This window comes from Papilio xuthus, unplaced genomic scaffold, assembly GCF_000836235.2.
Source record: "Papilio xuthus unplaced genomic scaffold, Pxut_1.1 DF826945.1, whole genome shotgun sequence".
In the NCBI taxonomy this organism is placed as follows: Eukaryota; Metazoa; Arthropoda; class Insecta; order Lepidoptera; family Papilionidae; genus Papilio; species Papilio xuthus.
The window spans coordinates 3,087,816-3,114,764 of NW_013531704.1; the positions used below are offsets into that span (position 1 = coordinate 3,087,816).

Genomic DNA, 26,949 nt, shown 5'->3' on the forward strand with positions numbered 1-26,949 from the left:
AAGCAACAAATCTTTACGAAGTAGTGGCTTAAAGTAGACGTATAGTTTAGTAAACATTTTGAACCCGGACTATATTGCTGGTATATGTACTACAAACTAATGCTTTAAACAAATATAACAAAAAAAACAAAGACATGAAACATAAGAGCTAGTCGTTTTACATTCAATAAGGTTTACAGAGCGAATAACAATAACGACAAAATGGACCATTTTACTAAAAGTGGACAAACCTCAATTAGGTGCAATTGTAATAGCGACGTAGTGGAAATAAATAGGATCGTGGTCCATTAGCGGAGAGTTAATCTCGATGACGGAACACATTAGATGCCGCGGTAATGAGCGAAGCGTGGACCGCCACGACGATTTACAAACTCCTTAAGGCGTTCGAAACATACTGCCTTCCATAAGCCTATTTTAGAGTGATAGTTAATTGGTGCGGTGATATTGTTATACGGTGACCCAGTCTCATCGTAAGAAGGTAGCTACGACGTGATGTTCGGGTGATCAATTGGACGAAAAAACATAACGTTATAAATTATGTTTTACAGCTGAGACATGTTGCAACTTTTAATTTATTGAATTAGTGTTAAATATTATAATAGTTTTATCGGCCGAAATTAATGATATAATATAGTAAAACATTATAAGTAATTAAGTTAAGTATAACGTTTAAGGTTAGTTAATAGTTTATTGCAATTTCATTGTAACTGTGGTCTTAAATGATAATGTTACTCTTGTCCCCGGGCTGTGATTAGAGAATTTACGTATATTGTTGCAGTGTGGGGCCGTCGGTTGCGGTTACGTTGCGGCGGCAATAAATACTGTTCACTGACACCTCAATTTCGAAAATCTAAAGGTCTATAAAGTTCGACGAGAGCAATGATAGAAAATTAGCAACATCCTAGTAAGAGTTGGGGTGAGGTATGGCTAGCCCGAGGCAGTCGCGGCGCACAATGGCCGCGCGCACCACACGACGACAATGTCCCGGGACACCCGCCGCGGGCCAGTCTCACTCGCCACGATACCAATGGATTAAGGAGACAAAAAAGTTTATAAACGCGAGATATTGATTTATTCGATCTAATTATCGAATAATAACCTAGTTTGCATCTCTCGTTATGACGGTACGATAATTTAGTCCTATTATGGGAGGTCGTAAGCGGTGACCGTCCGCTAGGCGCGCAACGATTGATAATAATCGCTCGCGAAGTATAATGGCGTACACCCACGGGTAATTATTGTTGTGTAGTCGTGAGTTCGTGAGGCGCTGGGATAGAGGAATGCATCTCCTTCGGGGGTTGCAATGCAGCGACGCGGGTCCATCTCGCCCGCGCCCGCGTAAATAACTGATCATCTTTCCTTGCTAATGATAGTGTTGTGGTGCTTCATATCCTTCACCTCTTCGTGTAGATAATATAATTACTTGCAAGTAATAGTACTTAGAGTATAGCCAAGCTTATTTAACCTCTAAATCACTAGCACTTACGAAGTCTTGATATTAGACATGGACAATTCATAATTGTAAATAATGATTTATCCCTATATGCATATATTTCTTTATTTTATTGTAGTCTGTTTCACGTCTGGAAGAAGTATAAGTAAAAGCGAGTTGAGTCATAAGCAACGTTAAAATCCGTGTTGAATCGTCTGCAATTCAAACGTGAAGAACACTCTCGAGGGAGCCATTATTCGGAAACGTATAGCCGCTTATGCAAATTCGGGGAAGCGCAATAAAAGTCGGTTCGAATGCGTTTGCTGGAAGTTACAATGAAGTCATTCCTTTGTGAGACGCTGGATGACCACCGCCACTGCCCGGGGACAGGTCGGCGGAATGCATCGCGAACGTACGACTGTTGCATTGATGTTTGGTCACGGGGCATCGCGGCGTACAGCTCGAGCTACGTTAATAGCGTATGGTGGCCGTGGGCTCCGTTATCCCTCGTAGCTAATGATTGGCCGGCATTAAGTCCCGGCCGTTCCATGCGATTATTGGATCTAGCAGATAATTTTATATCGCATTGTCCCGGAGCGTAAAATTTTCTGTTGTTATTACGGGATAGCGCGCCCGACCCGCCGACCGCCGAGAGATGCCTCTATCTCGTCATCTTGCGAGCGCTGAACAAATTAGCAATTAGGTTATACCTATAATAACTTGCAATGGTTTATGTGATTTTTCTTTTTCTATTCACTCAATTGACAATTTGTAATACATAAAACAATGATTCTTTATTTTTTTAAGAACACAACCAAATCACAACAGAAAGTATTAATTAGGTTTACAGGAAAAAAAATACAAACCATTATCAGTATCTATTATATAAGTCTATCTGTTTACACTTATGTACAAAGCAGGAGTAGTCAGCATTGACATGTTGTTGGAGCATTTATAAGAACAAAGGTAGTTCTCGAGAGTCTTATAAGTCAGCGTTGTTAACCTACCGAGCCGACATTGTAATTTGTCATCTAAATAACAATATAATTGTAATAAATGCCAAAGATAACTGGCGATTTTATGAAGAAATTAGGAATAGAATTATCTCTGTACAAGCGAGACGGCTCGCACCTCCGGCACCGACCTCACGAGCTCGACTCGCGAGCTGTAATGAGGCCTCTAAATCAAACAATAGCATTAAAGTGTCAATACAGACGCGATAACACCTCGGCGTTTTCTTTTGCGCTTGGAATTATGCCCATAAATCCGTACAAGGCCCGCAGATCCTACCACGAGTCCGCGATAACTTTACACTTGTAGCCGGCCACTTTGTTATCCGATGTCTCTCATTTTGGTCTTAGAATCTTAATTTCTATTAAAACAATATAATACTTTAATACCAAATGAAATGAGAAAGAGCAAAGTCACGGAATAAATCTACTTAGAAGTTGCTAAAATGTCATATTTTAGTAGGTGTAGTAGAAAATGATTGTAGCGTCAATATCTTGATGGTTACGGTCACGGATTTCTAATCACGAGTTCAGGGGTTCGATTCCTGCCATTCGACTATTGTCGTAAACCATGTCCTAGCACAAGCAAAGAGCTTAGTTGGATTGGTACAAGAAATATTAGCAAATGAACAAAAATCTACAAATACTTGAAAAGTGTCAGTTACTGGTTACTTGTATATAGGACTATGAAATCTTTGTTAATGCTTGTGTATTACAATCGTTTTTACTCTTTGATACACTTAGTAAACTCACTTGATATTTGGTATTTCATCGTGATAAATGACTATCGGCATTATGTATTGTTTCTATATTTCATGAGACCATTTTAATATCGACATTTGTACATAATTTGAGAAAATTATAGAAGAGTTGAGGACATTTATAGGCTGTATTATTACGTGACTTATAATATTAAGAAACTATAAAAGATATTTTGGAACATAAATTATAATTTATTTCTAAATCCAATTACCATGATCTTTAAATATCATGTTCGATTATGTCATTTGCTATATAACCAAAAGCGAGTTTCGATTCAACAAAATACATTTGACAAGCATTCTCTCCCGATACTCGTACGAAATTTGTCAGCAGTTTTAATTTATTTTACTATGATTTTGTAATCTTACAAGTAGTGTAAATGCGAATGTTTATCCATCTAAATGGATGGATGTTCTATTGTAGGTATCTCCGGAACGGCTCAACAGATCTCGCTGTAATTTTTCATATATGTAGAACATAGTCTGGAAAAACACATATACTATCAGTTTATTTTTATTTCGCGCGGACGGAGTCACGCATGACAGTTAGTGTTAAATAAACGTAACTCAACAAACTCAATGCGTCTGCTGGGATTTATTGAAATAGAATTTCCAATTAATGAGACTAGTGTGAGCGCTGCTGTATGTATGGTCACCTCGTACGAAGGGGTGGCATTTGTATAGTTGTACAAATTGCTCGGCGCGTGTTTATCTACGCGCCGCGACCCCTGGCTCCAATTTATCTTGAACCCCTTTCGTCCTCACGACATTCCATTGACTTTGTAACATTTTGTACTAACGTTACTGCTCTTATTGCGTTTAGATAGGATTATTAACTAAAACAATTCAAAAATAAAAACAAAAAGTAACTAAGAAAGCACTAAATTAGATAAATCTTAACCTTAAAATTGAACTTAATTTACTTGATTAATCAAGTTTACAATTGTGATTTTTAATGTTGCTAAAAAAGGTACATTCAGGCTACAACTATTTGCATAAGGATAAAATGGTAAAATAGCGAACTGATAACTTTTTTTTATTTTAAAACAAAGTAAAAATGTGTACAATCATTAACACGATATTATGCACGTTTTAGTATAATAACATTCGAGAGCGTCTGAGTGTATTGTCGTTTAAGTTCCTTACACTGAGAGCTCGTAATCCTCATTGAGATGCTCGGGGTAAGCAGAGAGACCATTAATCACCTCCTCCTGGCGCCAAACTTTGTCTATTCACCCGCCGCTCCACCTCGCTCCGATATTTTCTTTAACTTTTAAGCTTTCCACGAAACTTTTTATTAACTTCTTATTTTAAGTATTTTGAATAGTAATACATCTTACGAACGAGTCTGAGGTTTTTTATATCTGTATTCTATATGATCTGTTTGAAATAGGAAAATTATCTAAAGTTTGAACATCTTTTAAATAATTAATGAGATAAGAAAGAAATTTCCTTTTTTGTATTAATTAAAAATTAAAGAAGATATACCAATCAGACGCATAATTTTTGCATTAGAATGTGTTTTTTTGAAAGAAACTATGGAAATAACGAATGGAGTCCTCGAAAATTATGATCGTAAAATTAGATTATTAAATTGAGTTTGTGGGCAAATTGCGCATGTCAATTTCATTACATTATGCATCATTTCAATGTAGCTCAGAATTAGTTCCACCTTATTGCCGACTTGAGAATTTTTATCACAGCTAAAGCAATCAGAGCGCCAATAATTTCCCTCATAATGACTTAGCGGTCGTAAAATTTGAGCATTGCGCCAAAATGGTGGCACATTAAAATTCTCTCCCCATCGTTATAACTGGAGTTATCGGCGGGCACCGATCCGCCGCCGACGATCGGGACAATCGGCATTTCCATCTCAATCGCCCCCGCCCCGCTCCGCGCCTGGTTCGCCCGCCCGCACGCCCTCGCGTCCTAGAACACCCGCACCCGTTAGTTTTCTTTTTTAAATCGCGCGTTAAGGATTTGGCGTGAATGCGTGAAGGGTTGCTGCCACCCCACCCGGACGTCCCGCCTACTCATATGTCCTCGTCTCCTTCGCGACACACGATACTAAAGGCCTAACTAAAAATTTCTGTTTTTGGTCATCTAAGAAATCAAGACCTACTAAAGAAAAGTGTCAATGTAAGAAAAGTTTAAAGAGATCACTTACATGACCTTATTTGCTCGATGATTTAGTTCGAACTTGTTTCTTCTTCGCGAACTTAAGTATGTTTTGGAAGTTTAGACATGACACGGCGAAAACGGAGGGAGACAACTTTTCACAGTACGTGTATTTATAAATGCATCTTCATATCGAAAAGGGGTACAATACTCACACACTTAAAAAAGACTATAATGCAACTATGTCTCATATATGTAAAATAATGCGGCCGATATATCTTTAACCTCCTTGGGGGGGTTGGAAAGGGTGTGTGGGGTTAGAAAAGACCCCCGCGAGCGACTTATTCCGATATAATCAATAACTTAGTGAGATCCCCTTTGCATCCGGCCGTGTGACAGTTGCCCCAATCGAACGGGCTAAGGGTTGTTTCTACTTTTTTGTTCAAACAGTGTCTGATTAGAGACGCGACTTTGCCCACGAGCTTTTTGAAGTTGATGTTGTTTCACGAATGGCTAGCTCTTAGCCGTTGCTCATTTTCTGCTCTTTCGATAATCAATGTTTGCCCTTTCCTTTTTAAAGTACACTTATGTAAATATTAGCTGACGGAATCCAATTTACATAATGTCAATCTTTGTGCTTTATCAAATGTTCGCTTAGATGTTAATTTAAGATGAGTAAAGAGTTAAACGAAAAGTGTACATACGAGACGTACGTTTCTTATATTTAGGTACAACTGCTATAAAATATACATAACCAGCTGTGGTATGTTTCCTCTGCGAGGAATAAAAACACTGAATTAGCTTATGTGTTTTTTCAGGCTTATTCTATATATGCCAAATTATAGCGAGACGCCTGTAGCCGTTCTGGGGATGCCTTCAAACAAACATGCGTCTATCCATCTAAATATTCACATTTATAATATTAGTAAGATATATTTTTAATGTAGCATGTTAATATTTTTAAAATAAATATATGAGCCAAACGCTACAACCCAAACTGAAGTATTATTAATTGCAAATGAATAACGGAATATAATTACGTGTCTAGTCATTTTTTGGTCATCAATGTTTATTAAATTAATGATGTTGAATTCAATTCTAGACTTGTGAATTAGGACTTCGACTTTGTCATTAAAATACAGGAACTCATTATTTCTTAACCAAGATGTCTGTTTCAAATCGAAGGGTAATTTCTCGTTTAAATTTAAAAAATATAAATAAATTAATCGGCATATATAATTTTTTTCAGATATATTACTTACAACTAGTTAACCTTTTAAAAACTGGGCAGGTTCGGTTAAAATTAACCTACGTTATTCTGTGTCCATTCAAACAATGAAATCTTCGTATTTATAATATTAATAGATGTTGCCCGCGACTCATCCATAGCCTATGTGTTCTACTAGCCTACATTCTGTATCTGTGCCAAATTTCAATGAGATCCGTTGAGCCATTCTGAAGATTCGTATTTATAATATTAGTTAAGATAGTAAGATAAGGTTTTTAAGATTGATATTTAATGTAAGTATGAGTTATTTTTTTGCTTGCATGCTTTTAATGATAGCGACCGGATTTGGAAAAGCTATAGGACTATCAACGCCTGGAAAGGATAATTAGCAATAGAAAAAATGATAGGGTGAAACTTAGATTACTCAGACGCTTGTTATCATAGAGCGCGGATCAATAGAGCCAGGAGACGGACATAGGATACTATTTATTCATTTTTTTTCGAATTTATGCCTTGAAGAGCTGTTTTTATTTAACTTACTAATATTATAAATGCGAATGTTTAGATTGATGTGATGTGGATGGATGGGTGGGCTACACTAATTAGGTTTTTTTTATATAATATATCTACCCGGACGGAGTCGCGGGTGACAGCTAGTTGAATATGAATGAAAGTTATAGTCATTAGTATGGAGATGTTTTTGTAGATATATAAGTTTTATATGTATCTCAAAATGTCGACGAGGAATTTATCTATATCATTATCTTTCTGGATACTTCATAAGTTTGAATGATAACTGTCTTGTTTATTATTAACCATTGTTTTCGCGTGATCATACGTTTCTTGTGGAAAAAAACTATAACAAGACAGCAGCTAGCAGGCTGTCTTTGGGTTATTAATGATGATGCTGAACTAAGCAGGTTACTAATGAGACAGAAATCGTTAATTTTACTTAAATAATTAGCCGTTGTAGATTAAATTATGTGCTCAGTGGTCTATTGAATCTAATACTAATTTTAATACTATCTCTGACTACTTATATCAAGAAGTGAGTATGATGGTAATTCGCTTTGCATGTAAAAAGTGATAATATTTTAAAGTTAGTTACTTTCTATAATTTGTTTAAATATAATGCTAATTTTTAGTTACAGGATTTATTGTCACTGTACATATTTAATAAAGATAATACTTACTTCTTCTGTTACTTTATAAAAACTTTTCCTAAGTTATATAACAGCTTACATCAGTAGTTGCTTTAAACTGAAATAACTGTATATAACTAGATTTTTTTTAAAGTTAGGAGCACATTTTTGTGTTGGCTTTTATGCAGTATAGTCGAAGTACGCGACTTCGACCATTCGGAATTTAAAACAAAATGTAGTAATAAATATTGCCTTTGCCTCCCGAGGATAGTGTAAATTCCCAACAGTGAAATAATTTATAAAATCTGTTCAGTAGTTTGAAGCCTATTACACAGCAAACAAACAATCAAATCTTTCCTCTTTGTATTATTAATATTGATTTATGGATTGTATTTAAAATGTTACTTCGCTACTTAACATTGAACGAATGTTCTGGTGCTCTTATTGTTTAGTAAGGAATAAAATTAGTATCGAAATAAGAATTTAACTATTTGTTAAGCATAAAAAATTATTAATTTAATTTATCTTTGAATAAATAATATGCCTATTTGAAAAACCTACACATTTGTGTTGGATGGATTGATGGATAGACAGGTATAGATATTTAGGTACCAATAAATGTTTATATTAATGAGGATAACACAAAATAAAACTCCAGTATCTGATAAACTAACTTTGAGTTTATTTTTACCATTTACACTTGACAATGTATTCGAAATCTGTTGTTGGCTACGGATTGCATGCGTCGTAGGCGCGTAGCTCGCGCGTAGCTCACGCGTAGCGGCTCTACGCGCTCGGCACGCTGCAACGGAAACTACGCCACGCTGACTTACTACCAAAATATACCATCAGTGAAATTGACACACTTGCTTTGGTTTACGCAAAAGAAACATAGTCTTAAATAAATTATAGGTACATAGAAACAAATCAACTTCTAAATATGATAATCAAACGCATGTTCGAAGACAATGGTTACATAGAATTTTGTTACAGATTATAATAGTAGGAACGGTATATTTCACTAGTAAAGAATTTTTAAAATAATTTTAGAATTACAATACTCAGTATTAGGAACTATGATAGACACGTGTGCTACCTTTAAGATATAAACTTATCATCGTAACAACATTATCTAAATAATTATGAAAGTGCACATTAATAATCATTTCGAGAATAACAAAATAATAATACAAAAGATTGGAGTAGTTCAACTTACAGTGGAATACAAAACGAAGCGGAACAAAGCCAAAATAAACAAACAACAGCCGTGCCGGCACCGCTGGTAGCATATACAACAGACTAATCCGAATTAATCTTAAATATTAAAATTTGTCTTCGGAAAGTATAGTGAAACTCTAGATGCGATAATATTGAAATATACATAGGAACCATGATTCATTCCGCGGGCTCTCGTCCGCGGAGACACAACATCGTAATACCGACATGTGAACCTACGCTAAATCAAACTTACATTACTCCCAACTCCCGACTCCCGTTTCCCGACCCACAGGTCGGAGGGAACAGGGCCGCGGCGATCTGCGGCCTAGCGACCTAGCGTCGCACCAACAAACTTCAATAGCTATGTACTCAATATACTCAATAAAATTGTATACGCTAAACTAAATAATAATGTCGTAAAGACGCGCGCCTTCGCGTTGTCGCGCCGCCGGCCCACTGCGCGCGCTTCCACCGACCTCTCTCTTAACTCAAATATTGCAAATAACCTCACTCTCACGACTTACTACCATTACGGGGAAATTAATTTAAACAAAGAGTACTAGATTAAAAAATGTAATAGGATAAAGCAACGTAAAGTTCTCATTTGTGTAAATAACTTATAACAACTCGATATCCCATAATTTTTATGTCTCGGTTGAAATACGGGAGAAAAAAAATCTTCTTACTGATAGGATAATTTGTGTAAGGATAATAATGGTTCTATAGATAGTAATTAACAACATAATGATGTGAATCATAGAATTTATTGACGACTAATATTTTAACGTTTCTTCGCATTAACTATTATTATATTAAATATATTTAATGTTATATTAAGTGAATGTACAAAATGGATGTCTTAAACGAAAATTGGATTTATACAGAGTTAAGTATAAGATGAGATATTATAATGAGTAAGAAAGTTGGTGGTAGTGGTAGTGTCGGAGAGTGGCGCGTGCGGCGGAAGGCGGACGCGGCGCGCGGGCGGCGCTCTGCACACAGTACACATAACAAGGACCGGCAACCGGTGGAATAAAACATTGCACTCTAAAAAAACAAACTCAATGTTGTAGTAGGATCGCTCGTAGATAAAATATTGTATTAGACTCCGCTAGATAAAATGTAAATATGTAAAATACTTTAAATAACCGTGATCTGTGCCATCGAAAATATAAGGGACCTCACGCACACGGCGAGGCGATGGGGGCATGGTGTGCCCCACGGTGCCTCCGCGCTTACTTACGCCTCTACTAATAATTATTATAATATCAATAAAAATTCAAGAATCACACTTAGTTCCAAAATAAACTCACTTGTTTGCGAGGTAGGCTGGGCGCTGGCGCGCAGCCCGAGTTTCGAGTTCGTTCGTTTTGGAAAAGTTTGCTACGATAATAATTATAATTAATTGTTACCAATAAGCCTACGCGGTGCGGTCGCGCGGCAGTACGGCCGGCGAGCGCCCGGCCCGCCGGCTGCGCAGGCACCGCCGCGATCGCCTTCCGCTCTACTGCCTAACGTACGTACCTAACTTCGCGTCATGTTTAAAAAATCATATACGTATATCACTATATATATCTTCATACATTTACGATGCGTCAGGAACTTCTTACGAAAACGTATCTATGCCTAAAATTAAAACGATTATATGTATGTATTACATAGCTTTAAACAATAATTAAATCGTAGTTATCAATATCGATAATATTATATGCCATAAAGATAGGAACTTGCTTTCCTGGGAGATGATGGTAAAGGATGGGGCCGCGCCGGCGCGCCCGCGGATCGCGCGGCACCGCAACGATAAACGTATATTATAAAACCTGTCTAACGTATGATATGAATGCGGCCGCGCGCCGCGTGCAGCGAGCAGCCGCCGCCTCCCAGCGCGGCGGCCGGCCGGGGCGATCGCTCGCCGCCCCGCTAACCTACACTTACACACCTACAAGCTTTAAATGTATAACTAGGAAAGTGCCGCTTCCGGCGACGTTCAACGAAAAGAAGCGTTAAGAGCTAATAGTGAACTGCTGCGTTGTCGGACAACGGACAGAGCGCGGAGCTCTGGGGTAGTAACTATACATTTCGTCGGAACGGGATTAGTGGCCGGCGCTGGCTAGCGGCAGCTCTCCGGGCGGCGGAAAGCGCGGCCCTGGCGCGCAAAAGCCAACGCCGGCCTCCTTAGGCGCAGCAGAGTCCTGCGCTGCGCGCGCCGCCAGCAACGTGATCTGGTTCACGACGTCCTCCATCTCATGCGAGAGCGGTTCCGGCGGGCCGGCGGGCTGCCCAACGGCGTGCGCGGCGCGTCTTGCATGCCCCTCCGCCTCTGTGTGCCGGCGGAAATCGGCGGCTGTGCGGAAGCGCTCGCTGGGACAGACGCGGCACTCGAGAGCCGGCTGCACAACGCGGATGAGGCCGCGGGCCGACTCACGCCCTGCATAGCACGCGCGAGCCTGGTGCGCTTGCAGAGGCGCGGGCGACGGGAACGCCACCTTGCAGTGCTTGCACACGTAGCACAAGTCGAAGTCCAACTCTCGCGCGCCCGCCGGTGGCTCAGTGGCGGGCGGCGGCAGTCGCAGCGTGGAGGCGCCGGGGTCCGAGGCGATGTGGCGGATCTGCTCTAGCGTGGTGGCCGGCAGCTGCAGCACGCTAGCGCCATTCCCCGTCTCAACTATGAGGCCCTGCGGCTGAGGTTGTGGCGGCATTGGGTTCGGATTGCCACCTATAACAAAAGAAAATCTACGTTAGAAAACTTCAAAAAATTATGTACATAATCTTTGTAAAGTATAAAATGTAAATAAAGACAAAGATCATAACGACCCATAGAGTGACGGTTAACTCGTCGAGCGATTCTCGGGCGCGTAGTAAAGGGGTTAATCCACTTAGGGCGATACCCGGGTCGCAGTCGCGAACTGACCTTTCGCAGATCCTCGTTTACGCCTTTACAAAGTAAAACGATCATAGCAAAAACACATTTACTTTAAGCACGAGCCGAGATGATTATATTATTTTGGTAATTGACATGGAATTCGTTAGGGCAATGCAATAAATATAGACGACATCATTCAACCTGGTCGTTAGGCGAGTCGACAGACCCGATTCGGGCGCAGCGACGACGACAAAAAGTAAAACGACCACTCGCACCAGCCGGGGAGGCTACCGACTATAAAGGCCTAATTTGGATGCCCCATTGTTCGTATGGGCTTAGCACCAGATAAACGCTGTTTACCTTACCGCGAGGCGATTGTACATGCGTGACGCGTTTCTAACGAGCCCTACCCGCCTCCGTAATTGATTCGGACTGCTTTATGCGGCTTATATTCACGAATGCATAATACATAGCGGTGGCCGCGGTGCGCAAGTTTTATATCAGAGCGAAGTCGTATTATCTGCGGCCCGGTGCCAGACTGAGCGTATAATGAAGCCGGAGTGATCCTTGATGGCGCACGTCAATTCTAGGTTGTTATTAGCAGTGCAGGTCCTCGCAGTGTCTGCGGCCGCGACTTTTTCCTCTATGAATGTACAATATGTATGTACATATTTGGGAAACGAAAACAAAGCAGGTTTTATTATATTTTTCGGAACGACAATAACAAACGATGTTGAGAAATGTTCCTAAAATATTAACAATAGACAATAGACAATTCTTACACACTTAATAATGTGTACGATTAGATTTTAGAATCGAAGTATTAAAGTTTTTTCTTTTACTAACAAAAAATACATAATAATGTTTTTAATGATTAGAGTATAGACTTGAATAAATAATTAGATGCTAGTAGACGTGTACAGTGTACAGTTAATTGTTGTAAAATTTATTCAGCATACAAAGTAATCGCCATCGGCGCGGCTCGACCCTGACGTTAATTCGCAACCCTTTCTGCCAATTAGTTTCAAAATAGCCACACTATTGTGCCAGCAACTGGAATGCATATCGGTTCAAGCGTCTACAAACTATTACACAAAAATTAACTTTAAAACAATGACTCTAAAGTTCATTATGCATTGGTAATTCTATCATATGTTCTGGATATTTCGCGCGGTGGCTAGTCCCAAGTCAAAGGGCTTCTTAATCCGGCGTTGTAGGTCGTTACGCGTTATTATAACGCGAAAGCAGTCGCCGGCTATTCCTTCCTTCATTTACATCTCATTAAGGTGTCTATTTTTGGAGTTGACGATGTGCAATGCGAAGTTTCGGCTATGCTTTTAAGTAAAAAAGCTTTATTTGAGTGTAGCCATTATGTACCTTTAGGCATTTAATTAGTCAACTTCAGCAGTTAGGAGTACATTTCTGCACAAAATATTCGCCTTTAAGTCTTGATCTGGGCAACCGACCTTAGCGCCTGAGCCTGAGACCTGAGCGCTTCTCAGTCTTATATTTCAAAGTACTATGTGAATAATATTCAGATTTTTTTTAGCGCCATCATTCGGATATCGTTTTTGCATCTAAAAAAGCTGAAGTTACAGAGTGTTGGCAGATTTATTCAGCTTATAATTAACTCATTTAATTTTCAACCGAATTGGAAAACTCGCTTAAATTCTAAGTGCCAATAAACAACTACTGTTACTTAGTTAACTAAAGCATTTCTCTGCAAAACGGGTCTGCCGGTTGGAGAGACAGGCCCGTCCCATGTTGCAGTATGTTTGAGCAAATGACGTGTATTAGTCGCATCAATTACATTCAGTCCGTATTGGGTAGCCGGTGGCCGATGGGCCGATACGGCGCACGTCGGTGCGTGATGGATGGTAATTAAACTAGATCGCCAAGTGCTGGGAAATCGGCCGGCCCACGTCCGATTGATCGACAGCTCTAGAATTGTGGAACCCCAACCTTCGTCTTCATGTTTATCACTTGTCTTTTTGATCAAATAGCATTGGTTATTATAAGTATTATGTATTGGTAGTTAATATCAACTGGTTTGAAACAACAAAAAAAAACACTTTTTCACGATAAACGATTTAAGCCCTGACCGACACACTCGATCACATAGTTTTTAATTTGCGTGAATAGGATTTATTACTCTTTTTGTATGAAAACCTGTACGTACCGTACCAACTGTAAATCTAAGATTGTATACAAAATTGTGCATAAAAATAATTTGTATCCATCAGTTTGCCCGGTTCATGAGATTCGAGATTGGCTCTAACTGGATCCAGTGTCCTATAATTAGGGTAACGGGATCTGTGCTTTGTTTACGAAGGAACTAGTTTACTTACGCGGTGAACTATGTTAAATGGTCTACAGGTTTAATGCCCTATGTTGCGCTGACGACCTACTTAAATTAAGTTCAGAGTATTAATTTTGTAAAATTGGTTTAATTATCTTTTTATCACATAAATAATACTACACATTACTAATTTTGTGTTTACGAAAAAGTATTAAGAAGAATCTATTTTATCTTTTGAAAACAAGACTTGACAAATTGAAAAATCGATTGAAAAATTCAGTATTAACTGGATTATGTATTTCGTAAGAATATTTTATGTGTAAATTGTGATCCCTTACATAAGCTGGTGCCGAGCTCGGGGAGCGGGGTGCTTTGTGCGGGGCAGGGGAGGGGGTGGCTAAGACGCCGTGGCGCTGAAACCCTAGGTGTCAGTCGTCTCGCTACGTGTGTAAATACGCGAATCCGCTTTGCTCATGCTCGCCCACCGCACTAATGCAATTAAAAGGTGGCATACCGTGTACCTTACAATATTGTTAATGCCTTTCGTCAAGTACATTTTATTTTTATGTGAACAGAAGCTTCTATGAATAACATAGTTGGGTGTTCTATACAATGTAATACGTTTTATGTAACAAAAATTATAAGTCACTTCGGTTAATGGTATCGTCATTACCTGTCAACATTACTGAATCTTGGTACTTTCCATGTGTAAGCAAACTATTTAAATTCTAGTATATATACATACATACAAATAGGTCTTTACTCAACAAAATATTACGTAGATGTTTTTATCATTCAAAGTTCTACAAATATTGGCTATCCTATGTGAAATACCATAAAGTAAAAACGTAGCTAATATTACCTAAAAAATTTCCAACATTATCTTATACTTTTTCAAGAGCCATTTAGCAATAATTTTATCGAATTTTATATCCATCATATTAACGCGTTAGTGGCGCGGTGCGGGCGCGTATAGTCCATTATCTCGGCCTCCTGCCGCTCCCCGAGGAAATCTCGCCGCATTCAAATATTTAATTACTTCGCCTCTCGATCATTTATAAACTCGAACGGGAGTGCTATCATAAAACGCGCTAATGCCTTATAATTAAAATATTCTCAACAAGCCGTGGCGTAATGGCACCTCCGGCGACGGTTTCCTCCGACGGAAAAAAACGCATAAAAAATTACATTCACCCCAGAGGACTCACCCCTTGTGTCGGGAAAATCGATTAAAAAGAGGAGTCGCGGGGCGCGGGAGCGGGCGGCGGGGAGTTTAATATGTACGAAAAAATGCACGACGGCGCGGGAGTGAGGGAGAGATCTGAGGAGCGGCCTCCGGCTGCCTTCAATTTTTATAATTACGTTCATACGTGAGCGCGACCCGCCCGCCGCCCGCCGCACCGCCGGCCCCGACGCTCCTCTCTATTTATACAGCCTCCTGCTCGCTCACGATTAACTTTTAATTTTTAACTAAGGCCTATGCAACACGGTGGATTTAAACTCAATTGCAAAAGTTACGGTAACTGCCAGTCTCGCCGCCTACTACAGCGTCGTTCTCGTAACGCTGCCTAACTACGAATCCGCTTTCCGAATAAGTCGTATTATAACTTTTCCGTTTCGGAGGCGAAATCAATTTCCATCAGCAAGAGAACTCGAAACTTTTCCACACACGCGGCAATCAGAAAAGAAGGAGGCAATAAGAGAGGGATAAGCGACCGGAGGACGTTATCTCTGGAGACGGTTTGCAAATGAGCGCGCGACGCACACAGCGGCGGCTAACCCGCGCCCACACACGCCGCGTACATCCGTGCGTACATTTTATAAATAGATATCGTTTTTTTATCCGGGTACAAGAATACGTAAGGGGGTTGCCACCCCGAGGGGGAGTCCCCTGCGGGGGACGTGTTGGATTTCAGATTGCTACGAACTGCAAAAATGAGGGATGAAAGAAATATAGCTTAAAACGCAGATATTTCCCGGCGTCTTAAGGCACGGGCGCGCCGCGGGGGGCGGGCGGGGAGGCAGGGGTGTGTGTGGAACAAAGTAGAGTGGCGATATTGAACCGAAATGAAACGGTAAACGAACCATGCGCGTCCGTTCTAATGCGAATTTATAATTTGGACATCGCTCCGGTCGGCACGCTCTTTGAACTCTATGAGAGGGTGCGCTTGGAAGGTGAATTTACAAAGACTTCGGATTTGATTCAGAAAAATGGGGGACCGCGGAGGCCGCGGTAGCATGCGGTGACCACTTCTCTTCGTCAATAGTACACAAGTAAAAATTAGACCCAGTTTATGGATAACAGTACATATACGTAGGTACCGAAGTACACAACAGTTATTAAAAGTCATGAATGTTATTACACTTCATAGAGTGTTAGTTTCAACAGTAGGTTGAGGATGTGAGATCGTGCACGCAGCAGACGACTCAACGGCGACGTTTCGGCGCATCGCAGCGGTGTTTAGGCGTATCCTCATTGCAGGTTAACACTCGTGTCCGCCGACCTAATTGCCGGCGCGCCGCCGCTAATCGGGATATGCGACACGCGATAATTGCGAGCCGCGAACACGCCACACTCGCAGACTCGACACATTGTAACGCACGAACAAGTTGTGACTATTTGAAGGCAATCGACATTTAAATCCTTTTTAATATTATGTATTTACTTGCTTTTATTTAATAAGGTAATAAGGCCATTTGCTTAGGCTATATTTGTATGTTTGTATGAAGATTTAGTTTTTTAAAAAGAATGTCGCGTCTGAGAGCTGGCATCATTCAATTTATCACGGCAACAATTGCGTCTTCTGCTAATTCACTAATGAGTTACGTAGGTGTAGCGCGGGCGATATAAACGTTACATTTACAATTGCCACACATTAGCATTAAGCAGATAATAAGTCGACGTAGCCGGCCGCTACTGCTAATAACGTATAGCGGTAAATTAGGTGTCAATGAATTTACTGCGCGCGCGTGACGCAATGGCCCTCTGTCCCACGCCGAAACTGCGTCGTCTTAACACCAAAGTGAAAATTGCGTACGTGCACTGGAAGGAAAAATATTAAAAATTAATCAAGTCACAGGCCGGGGCAGGGGATGGGGCGCGGGGGAGCACATGTGTCGACAAAAAAGCGTCTCCCTTTCTTAGGGGCACGTGCGAGGCGCCGTTAAGGCCCCGTTTCGTCGCCGAGTTAAAAGTTCTCTCGGACAAACAGAGGATTTGTCACAATTACGGCGAGGGCGAGGCGTCCCTACTTGATTAAAACCTAAATCACGTGACGTGTTTACAGCCGAGCCGAGGTGTTTTCAATTTGCCGATTCTTCGGCTCGCCATTGGCGTTCCGGACACGTCCGGAGCACCTATCTGGGTACCGACGGGCGTTTTGAATTTGTTTTGAATTAAATTATTGACAACCTAATCGGTGAGACCGATTGCGTTCGGCTTAGACTTGCCCGTTCACCCTCCATGACCATCCTCCAACAGTCACGTTTTCTAATTACTTTCAAAAGGTGCTCGTAATCCGTAAAAGATTGCGAGCATCGCATTTCTCGACAGTAGCTTCAAACATTAAAAGAGAAGATTAACACTCGAATTAATCGGGAGATTAAACATAATGAAAGAAAATCTCATTACGACCGGTATAATGGCGGTGAGAAATATCGTTCGGCGAGCAGAAAGAAAAAACGTGCCACGTTAAAGAAAAAGAAAAGGCGAGTGCGAAGAAAATTAAAGACTCCAACGAAATTAAAAAATGTTAAAAAAATGTAATCGACGCTGGAGCGCGATTAGGGGGAAATGCAAACAGGATGCCTGAGAGAGGGCGCGGAGGCGCACGGGTGGTTCGCGGGGAGTGTAAGGGTGGAGGGGTGAGGAATGGAAAGTTCTCAATTAAAGAGCGGCAACAGAAAGTCTTGTTGTAATTAGATTTTTTCCCATCTCCTTAAATCAGCGCGGCGCGACCGCTGACACTCCGTTTGCTTAATTTGTAATCGAGACTTGTTAAGTTTCCCGAGCGCTCGTTATATCCTCACTTTCGTGGAGCCGACGTTTTAATGAGACATTTTAAGAGTGTTTTTCTAATAATTGTTTAATTGTTACTAAAAAACAAAAAGGCACAATGTAATCTGGACAAATGCAATATTGGTAACGTACAAACGTAACCGTTTTTCTTTATTTATTATAATGAAATTAGTTATAAGCAGCAAGTTTGTTGCACAAAACTTCAAAACAAATTCTAGATTTGATGTTACAATCTGTGCATTTTCTTATCATCACGAATGTAACATGTTATAATAAGAACAAGACAACACAACACTGACCAAATTCCGTATTAGTCTAAGAGCCAGTGGAAGGTCGACCTACACCCATTTGATAAACAAATGATTTTTTTATTATATATTATTGATAAACAAACATGCCTATGATTACTTGTTTATCGAAAAATGTTTAAAGCCAATTTTAATATATTTTTTTTGCAGGAATATAAGCTTCAAAATGTCTTAAAGATTTAATATTTCCTTATCATTTGATCGCATCAAATCACAAATGTAATTAGGAAAAGATTCTTTTCACAAAGGCAAACGAAACACCTCAAGTCATTTCGATGTTAAATCGTTTACTTTGAGTCTCAGCTATCCCCATTGAATTTCCTCCGAGTTCCGGGTCTAATTAATTCACGTCGGTGTCCGAGCGCGCCTTAGGGCGTAATTAACCATCTTGCTTTGTAATTACCGCGCTTAAAGTTGTCGGAAGTGGTCGGAAATTGTCGGGATTTGTCGGCAGTCGAGTGCCCGGTCAGCCGGCCAATTAAGGGGCCCGCCTACGACGCGATTAAGCAATTAAAAGGCGGGCGGTCGGACACCGGCTCATTTAACTTGCCTTGGGTTTTCCTGCTGGGAAAGTTTTAATTTCTGAGCTTTTACTTGGATTGGCGCCTTCCCTTCTTGTTTTTTTTATTAGGAGGCTAAAGTGCGGTTTCATGTTCGGATAATTGTTAAGATTTAATTACTTACTTTTTGAAGCGGTGCATAGCATATTTGTTTTTTAATTTCAAAGTGAATTTATAGACATTGTAATTACAGTACAGTTACTATTCTTATTTGTGTTATTGACTTGTTAATATTTTTATATCCTGTAATCTGTGTTTTGATCTCTATGTTAATATAGATCTGCTGTGATTTACTGACTAGGTATCATATACTATTATCCACTGACATATTACTAACGTTGCTAGACGTTCCTATGTAAATTTTTCTTTCTTCAATGTATTTGATTTCCTTCTACGTAAATATTTGTAGAGACAATTTAAATTAATCATAAAATAGAATTGAACAGACATGTTTCTAAGCGAGTTGTTCTTAACCAGCATCATTAACACCCTGACCTGCAACCCCAAATCCCTTAACAATAATTAAATACTAAACCTCAACAGATAATCACAAAGCGCCGGGAGGGTTGAGTCATTAATTAAAAGAAACCTTTGGAATCTCCTTACAAACAAGATATTATCCCTTCAACCCTTCCAACCTTATTAAAGTCAAAGTCGACGTTCGCATTAATTCAATAAAGCGGTGTAAACTGCGCAAACAGACGGCGGAGAAAGGGTTAATTTGCATGTCGGCGTTTGCAGGGTTAACCGCCGCTTCGTTAGGGCGCGACAATTAACAGGCTTCGTGGAGGGTTCGAGGGAAACTCATGGGAAAGTTGAGGTAGGTTAGTGTTTAATAATTGAGATGGATTCTAAAGCTCTTTACACTAATGTCCGCTATTATTAATTCGCCGTTAGTCTTTATAAAAAAGAAAATATCAAAATGGCGATGTTAAAACAACGTATCACGTATGTTCGTAGCAATTTAAATGAACTTTTTAGTAGATACATTTAAAGATAGAAATCGTAGCGATGTAAACTATAATTATAGAAATTAGTTAAATGGAAACGAAATAAAAACTTGTTATAAAGACAAATGAAGAAATGCGGAGGAACACGCGCGGGAGGCGTGTCCCATACATTTATAATTCACTAATTTGTTGTTAGAAACAGGCCAAATTATAGCCCTTATATTATTTTAGTATTAATGAGGACTACCTCATATCAAATTTGATTTTTTTTCAAGTTTTGTTAAATAAAAAACTTTCACGAGTTTTTTAGTTAGTGATATTAGTTTGATAAATATAATAAGAATATTTCGAAGTTAAAAAATAAGTTAGTTTTTATAACTATTTCACGGATCATTTCATGTTCCATAGTCCGTGAACATTTGTGTTGTGCTTGCATGTAACATTCTAACTTAGGTCGATTAATTCATGTTATTACAACTTAAAACAAATTAGATAATAGTGGCTGTAACTGTTTCGTTGATCAATATAGAAAGTTCACAAAACACGAAAGTCTAGTAAAGTTTGTACTTTGCTGAAATAACTACGTACACTTAGTTGATTAATCGTTAATTTCTGAGAACAAAATTCTTTTATAAAATTTTGTTATCTCTATTTTATCAAAAGTAATGGGATGGATGGCGATTAAAACAAGGATTTTTTGGTCTCAGAAATCGACAATAAGTAAGGCAGGGTTTTTGGGTTTTGTTATTACAATTATTGTGAGCCGAGGCCACCGATACGTTCGATTATCAAATATGAAATATAGTTTGTTAGCAATATTAATGTCCGGGTACAGTTAGGGGCGAGCGTGCGTCGGCGTCGATCGACCGATGCAATTTTGATTGATCGTATTGCTTAGTGTAGTGTAACCAATCTCATTGAAAACCGGCATTGTATGGCATCGGAAAGGCCATTGCTGCGTGCGACGCGCGGCTTGTCAAACGGTTTAAATTGAAAAAAAAGGGGACAACCCTAAATGGTCGACTCTTAATGCGACTTTGACATTTTATATTTCGGAAAGCCATTGTACTAGGTTTTAGGAGAAAAAATAATGACAAAGTTTTCTTTGTACGCACGCCTTTACGTACAGAGAATTTAGAGATGGCAGATTTTGTTCATAATGGGAACGTTAAGAAGGAAACTAATTTTAATTGGATAGTATTGTATGAACAGATACAGAATTAGAAAATTAAATGTTACATAACATAGGTAAAAGAGAACGAACAGTTTAATTTTTATTAGCGGCAAGATTAGGTGCCAAGTTAGTACTTATTTGAGTGCTTTGGTGTTTACCATGTAGAGTAAGTAAGTTACTTTTTAACTTTTAAATATCCCAATAATAATAAAATTAAAAAAAAAACGATACACAACGTTTTTAAAAATGTACAATATCCAGTATGATCAAATTACAAAGGTCCAAGTGCAAACAAATGTTAGCAAACCAATCGGCTATTAGGTATTGCTTTCGACAACGGTTTTAACGACATGTCAGACTCAAATGTCGATGTTGTTTTTTTTTCAATTTAAATCGATATCGGAGAGGAGGGGGAAATGTTAAAAGAGGGTTGGATAAAATCGATTTTTTGAATTTAGAGTAAGTTAATTACACTCTTTTCTCGTAAATTGTTGAAAGGAGAAAAAACATCTTTGCATTCGAACAAAGCTCCTTTGAATTACAAAGCAGTGTAAGCGTGGTCGAAGAAAACAACAATTAGAATAGCCGATATTGGCGCATCGCCGCGAGCGCCCTTTGTCGGACCACCCTCGCCTCCCCATTATTTTATCTAATCAAAAAGTTTTAAAAGGAAATATTATGCCGGCCTTTATTATAAGTCAACTTTCTTTAGGAGGGGAACACCGGGTATATTTTTAATAACGAACAGAGTTAAGAGAGACTCTGGATGGAATAAAGAAGTTCTTATCGCTTGGAGACGATACGAACGGTCACAGTCGACGTGCCAAATTTCTCAATTGGATATTTTATAAATATTTAGTTAGTTACCTTAAATATACTGCTGTGATAATATAACGGCCAATATGATTTAAAATATATTTCAAACTGAAAGATCAAAATGATCTTAAAATATGGCCTGGTTTACCTTTACCATTATAATTCGACAATATTTAAATAAAAGAAATTGGATAAATGTGTTAATTTACACATTTATACAATTAGGGAAGATGAGAAAATAACAAATCTACTAAATCTAAATACAACTAGTAAGCGCTCAACCCTAAACAGACAATTTTATGTACAAATCACTATTACAGTGATATTTATTCAAAGTTTTATCCTGATCACACGAAAATATTCTTTGACAAGACAAGGAAACCAAACATTTCTATATAATTAAGGAGGCGAAAAAAAATACTCCAAAAAACGGAGGGTTGAGAGTGGCGGGCCTCCCCAAACTGTTTCTTTACTCAACGTTTTCCGTAAATAAGTTTTTTTAAGGTACTATCAAAGTAAAATAGAGTTTAACGCTTTGAGAATACAGCACAAATTACTATAACCGGGGAATTTGAAGATTATTTTCCTGAGACGGCGTTTATTTTGGCACACCTTGTATGCGTAAATCAGCGCCCGCGGCGTAAGTATTTCTCAGACAAAAAGATGCAATTATATGCAGGAGAGGGACGCGCCAGGACTTGCGGACGTAATCAAACGAATTTCAAATTCTTTTTTTTTGATGTCTTCAATAGGATGTACATATTTTATTCTTCTTGGGACTTTTGTTTACCATTTGTAAGACAATTTTTTGTGTGTATTCTGCTAGAATTTACTTATTTTTACTTCTTTCAAAAGGATCGGATTGTGTATTTGATAACTGTCACTTTGAGGCTTGATGTCACAGTTTTTGATGGCGAATTAGTGAGAATAGTACAAGGACTCAAACTTTGGTCAATAATTAAAAGTATATTATTGTAAAGGCTATACGTATACTTGCAGTATATTATACGTTATATTTATTTAACAGTAATATTGATTAAATCTCATTTGCGTGCTGCATCCTATATTGTCTATTTGCATTTAAAGTAAACGTCTAAAGTTATTATAATAAAATATTCAATTTATTACTATTAAATGTCACCTTTGTTCTAATAGTTTGTTAATGTAACCCATTTGAAAACAAGTGATCAGGAAGCCACGCGCCGTTCTAGCGACTGTCGATCGTCCGCGTAAACAATCAAAATACAATGAATAGTTGCAAACATTGGGTCAAGGTTCCGCGCACACCTCAATGTCGTGCAACGGGACCCCGCTCCGGGAACAAGCGTCCGGAGATCCGCACGCGTCTAAACCAAATATTTATAACCACACTGTCAATAAAATAGTTATACTTATTTACCTTGTTTTCTTTACTATATCTTTGGTCAAATAGTTTTCTGAAAACACAACACTGTTCTTTCCATAATTATAGTTTGTTAAGGCTATATTTAATATAGAATTGTAAGTACGATTGAGTGAAATTTTAATTTTATACGTTTTATTTCAAATTCAGTGGATTATCATCCTTTTAAACAGCAAAGTCTCAAGCGTCCTTAAACTTTTAAACACGTCATAAGTACGAAATATAATATATCACATGACATTACGTAGGAGTTGATTTTGGTGTGATTAGAGGTATAACAAACACGAATGGATAATAACATGTTCGTAATGTCTTAATATGCGCCGGACACAGAGGCGTTTTACTCTTAGTTTGGGATACATTGTTTAATTTGTAAACAAACTGTCTTCATAAATAATCAGCTTAGGACTTTATACTAATCTAAAATTTATTGCTTTAACATAACTGTAATTTAAATTTATTAATTTTAACACAACAATAAAGTCACCGAGGCTATGACTAAAGAATATATTGAGACTTAGAAAAAGATAAAGCATCAAAATAATCGACAGTCAATCAAGAAAATCTTGTTTATTTCTATATTTACTAGTCTTTTTGCTCATTAACATAAAATATATAATAAAGAAGAAGAAACATATATTGTCTTGTCGTACCTAAACGGTTATTAATAAGATTAATATGCGGAACACAACACATTACTTCGATGCACAGTTGGCCGAATTTCATGTCTCGCGTCGGCTCCGGCGAACTAACATACATAAATATGAGTGGCCGTCGTACCAAGGACATATTATGTAGGCCCGCCGCGTCCCACGTTCATCCTGCCTCAGGATCTCGTCCGCTACCATTGCTATCATTTGCTTAACATTTACATACTTTCTAGAATAAGATGTCGTAATGATTTTAATGAGCCGATCTAACGGTCTTCAGTTTACAATCTAACAAAGTGTTTTTTATTACTTGAACAATCATTACTTGTCTACTAAATCGGTTCTTTAACTTCTATTTGATGAGTAAATGAAACAATTTCGTTAATATTTTTTGTTTTATTATGATATTATTTATGTGTTTAGTAGTTTGCTTATCATTTTTTACCACGATGAATCCCCGTAAGGCGAGGAACGTGTGGGCCCCACGCTGCGCTCTTTTATGTCCACAAAAACACATTTCCGTAATCACCTTATAAAGGGATTACTATAAATAAAGAGGAAAGAGGAAATTAACCGCATTAGACGAGGAAAAATCCCGTCCCCTCGCAATATGTGCGCTCTCACTGATAAAACACTTTATGTACCGTCTTTTGCGTAAATGAAACAATACGCCATTATGTATTTTTCATATTTGTAGATGGCCATTATAAAAAAGACCTTAAAGCTATTGTCATAGGAAAGATATTTGAATAAGTTCAGGAGCAGTATTACATAAGATTCGTTCTGTAAAACATAAATAAAAGTTTAATGTTAATAGCTATTACACTAAAAATCTAGTCGACATTTATTTAATTATGCTTATATTAAAGTTTCCATACTAATCTTGACTTTTTAAAAATCTAATAAGAATAAGTAATAAACCTAATTGAAAATTTATAATGGTCGCTTAAATAAAATAACATAGAGGCTACGCAAAGTAAATTATACGGTTACCTAAGGGTGGTTTGGATGACGTGAAATCCTTAAGGATATATAAAAATATGCAGCGTGCTACCCCCGCGTAGGTTTACGCCGGGAAGCGGCCGAATAGGGGATAAAAAAAGAAAATGAGGAGTTATGTTTTCGGTAATAAAGGTCGGACGAGAGAAATCGTTTAAGACGCCGCCAAATGAGATGGAACGAATATATTTGATTATTTTTATGGCGCGGAATGGCGATACGGCCGGCTCCGACGTAATTTCTATTTGTTTTACTAGAATTTAATATTATATTGTTTATGGCTCGCATTTTATAGGCACTTGTTTAATTTTCGGTGCGTTGAAAATAACTATTGGAATTTAATTCGCTGTAAAATTAATCGCATTCGGTTATTGAGTTTGTTGTGTGAAGAAAATTAATAAAGAACTGTTAACAGCAAAAATATTTTTTGTAATATATTAACAAAATTACTAAAGTACTTATAGATATTAAAATATATTAAAAGATTGGTTTTCGTGCAAAATTTTAAGATATTTTTTCATGAATATTAATGTTTATGAATCGTATGTCTAAATCCAATACTCTATTGTTATTTCAAGCTAAATTGTGCAAACTAATGAAATATTGTACGCCGCTTGATCAGATTTATGTTTATAATAATTGGGAGACAGTCGTTATTTTTTATGGGCTTCTGAAAAAAAGGGCATGCGTCAATACGGGATACAGAGCGTAATTTATAAGTCAGTTGGTACTCGTTTAATTGCTGGGAGAGAAAAAAAATATAAATTCTCCACAAGCCATGTCCTGTCCCCGTTCATTTTGTAAGTGATTCGATACGCCGGGGTGTTCGGTATCGATTATTTCATTTTGAAATTAATGTACTTTTCAAATGACGCAATTTTAGTCTATTCTTTCTGAAATTTTATTAGAGTGTAACTTAATCAAAAAAAATCATAGCTTTACTTATTTATGTTAAATCTTCCATAAAACTTTGTTAAAAATAAATGTCCATAATATAATAATGTAAGGATTGTAAACGTGATAATAAATATAGCCATCTTTAATCACGAAAACGAATATACTTTTTTTCTATTTGTGCGAAGATATTATCTCTAATGCCATTGTCTCAGAGTGTTGCCGTAACAAACTATGTTTTCGCATCATCCTTAATAGAAAAAAAAACTTTACACACACACGCACGCACACACAGACATCTACGCGTCCCCTCGCGTCACATAATGAAGGGAGGGGTACCGTGATATAATGCAGTTTTTTATTGCTTACTTCTTATACCCACAAGTAAAAAAAATACGGACTGTACACGCTTATTATACATTTTAACTATTCCCTTTTTTCTGTACGGGGTTTGTGAAGGGTTCGCAGAGTTGAGGGTGAGTTCGCTTGATAAAAAAATTACGTCCATTCGAATTTTGCAATCCTCACATCTTGGTTTACACTGTCGCTTATAAAGGGTCAAGCCGAGTGTAGTTGATCTTTTCATTCTTAAAAGTCTACTATCTGTCTTATTATTTGCCTAAAAATGTCGGAGTAAAATTATGAAAATGAAAAAAGTGTAATTTTAAAATTAAGTAATTATCAATGTGTATTGATAATTTATGAAAAGTTGTTATTATGAGGACGCGTATTGATTATTATTCTAATCTAATCCCGGCCGGGTCGCGTCTGTCGCCTGTGTTTTATAGTCAGGTAGCCTCTTGTTTCTGAGAAAAAAATATATATCTCCTTCTATTAGAAGTCCCATTGTTCGCGCGAGGGCACGTCAGCACGCGACAAAAGGAACATTAATTATAATATCCGATTAAAAAACGCCATTTAGCTGAGCCTGGGACGTTCTTTGTTTGAAACGATTGAATTTTAAATTATCAACATTAGCTGCCGTTGTTTGCTTATGACTGAACTAGCTGTCGCACGCGACTCCGTCCGCGCGGAATTAAAAAAAAAACATAATTAGTAGCCTATCTGTTCTTCCAGACTTTGTTCTATATGTATGTCAAATTTCAT

General features: G+C 38.1%; 1 protein-coding gene across 3 annotated transcripts in view; it reads right to left on the reverse strand.

The window, feature by feature from the left end:
* Positions 1-10,881: 10,881 nt before the first annotated feature.
* The window catches only part of zfh2 (Zn finger homeodomain 2), a 193,100-nt gene continuing 177,032 nt past the window's right edge, over positions 10,882-26,949 (reverse strand). For all 3 annotated transcript variants that reach the window (XM_013316726.1, XM_013316727.1, XM_013316725.1), the window contains one exon: positions 10,882-11,625. In XM_013316726.1, the coding sequence (XP_013172180.1) occupies positions 11,003-11,625 (623 nt within the window). In that variant the 3' untranslated portion in view covers positions 10,882-11,002. The remainder of the gene's footprint in view (positions 11,626-26,949) is intronic.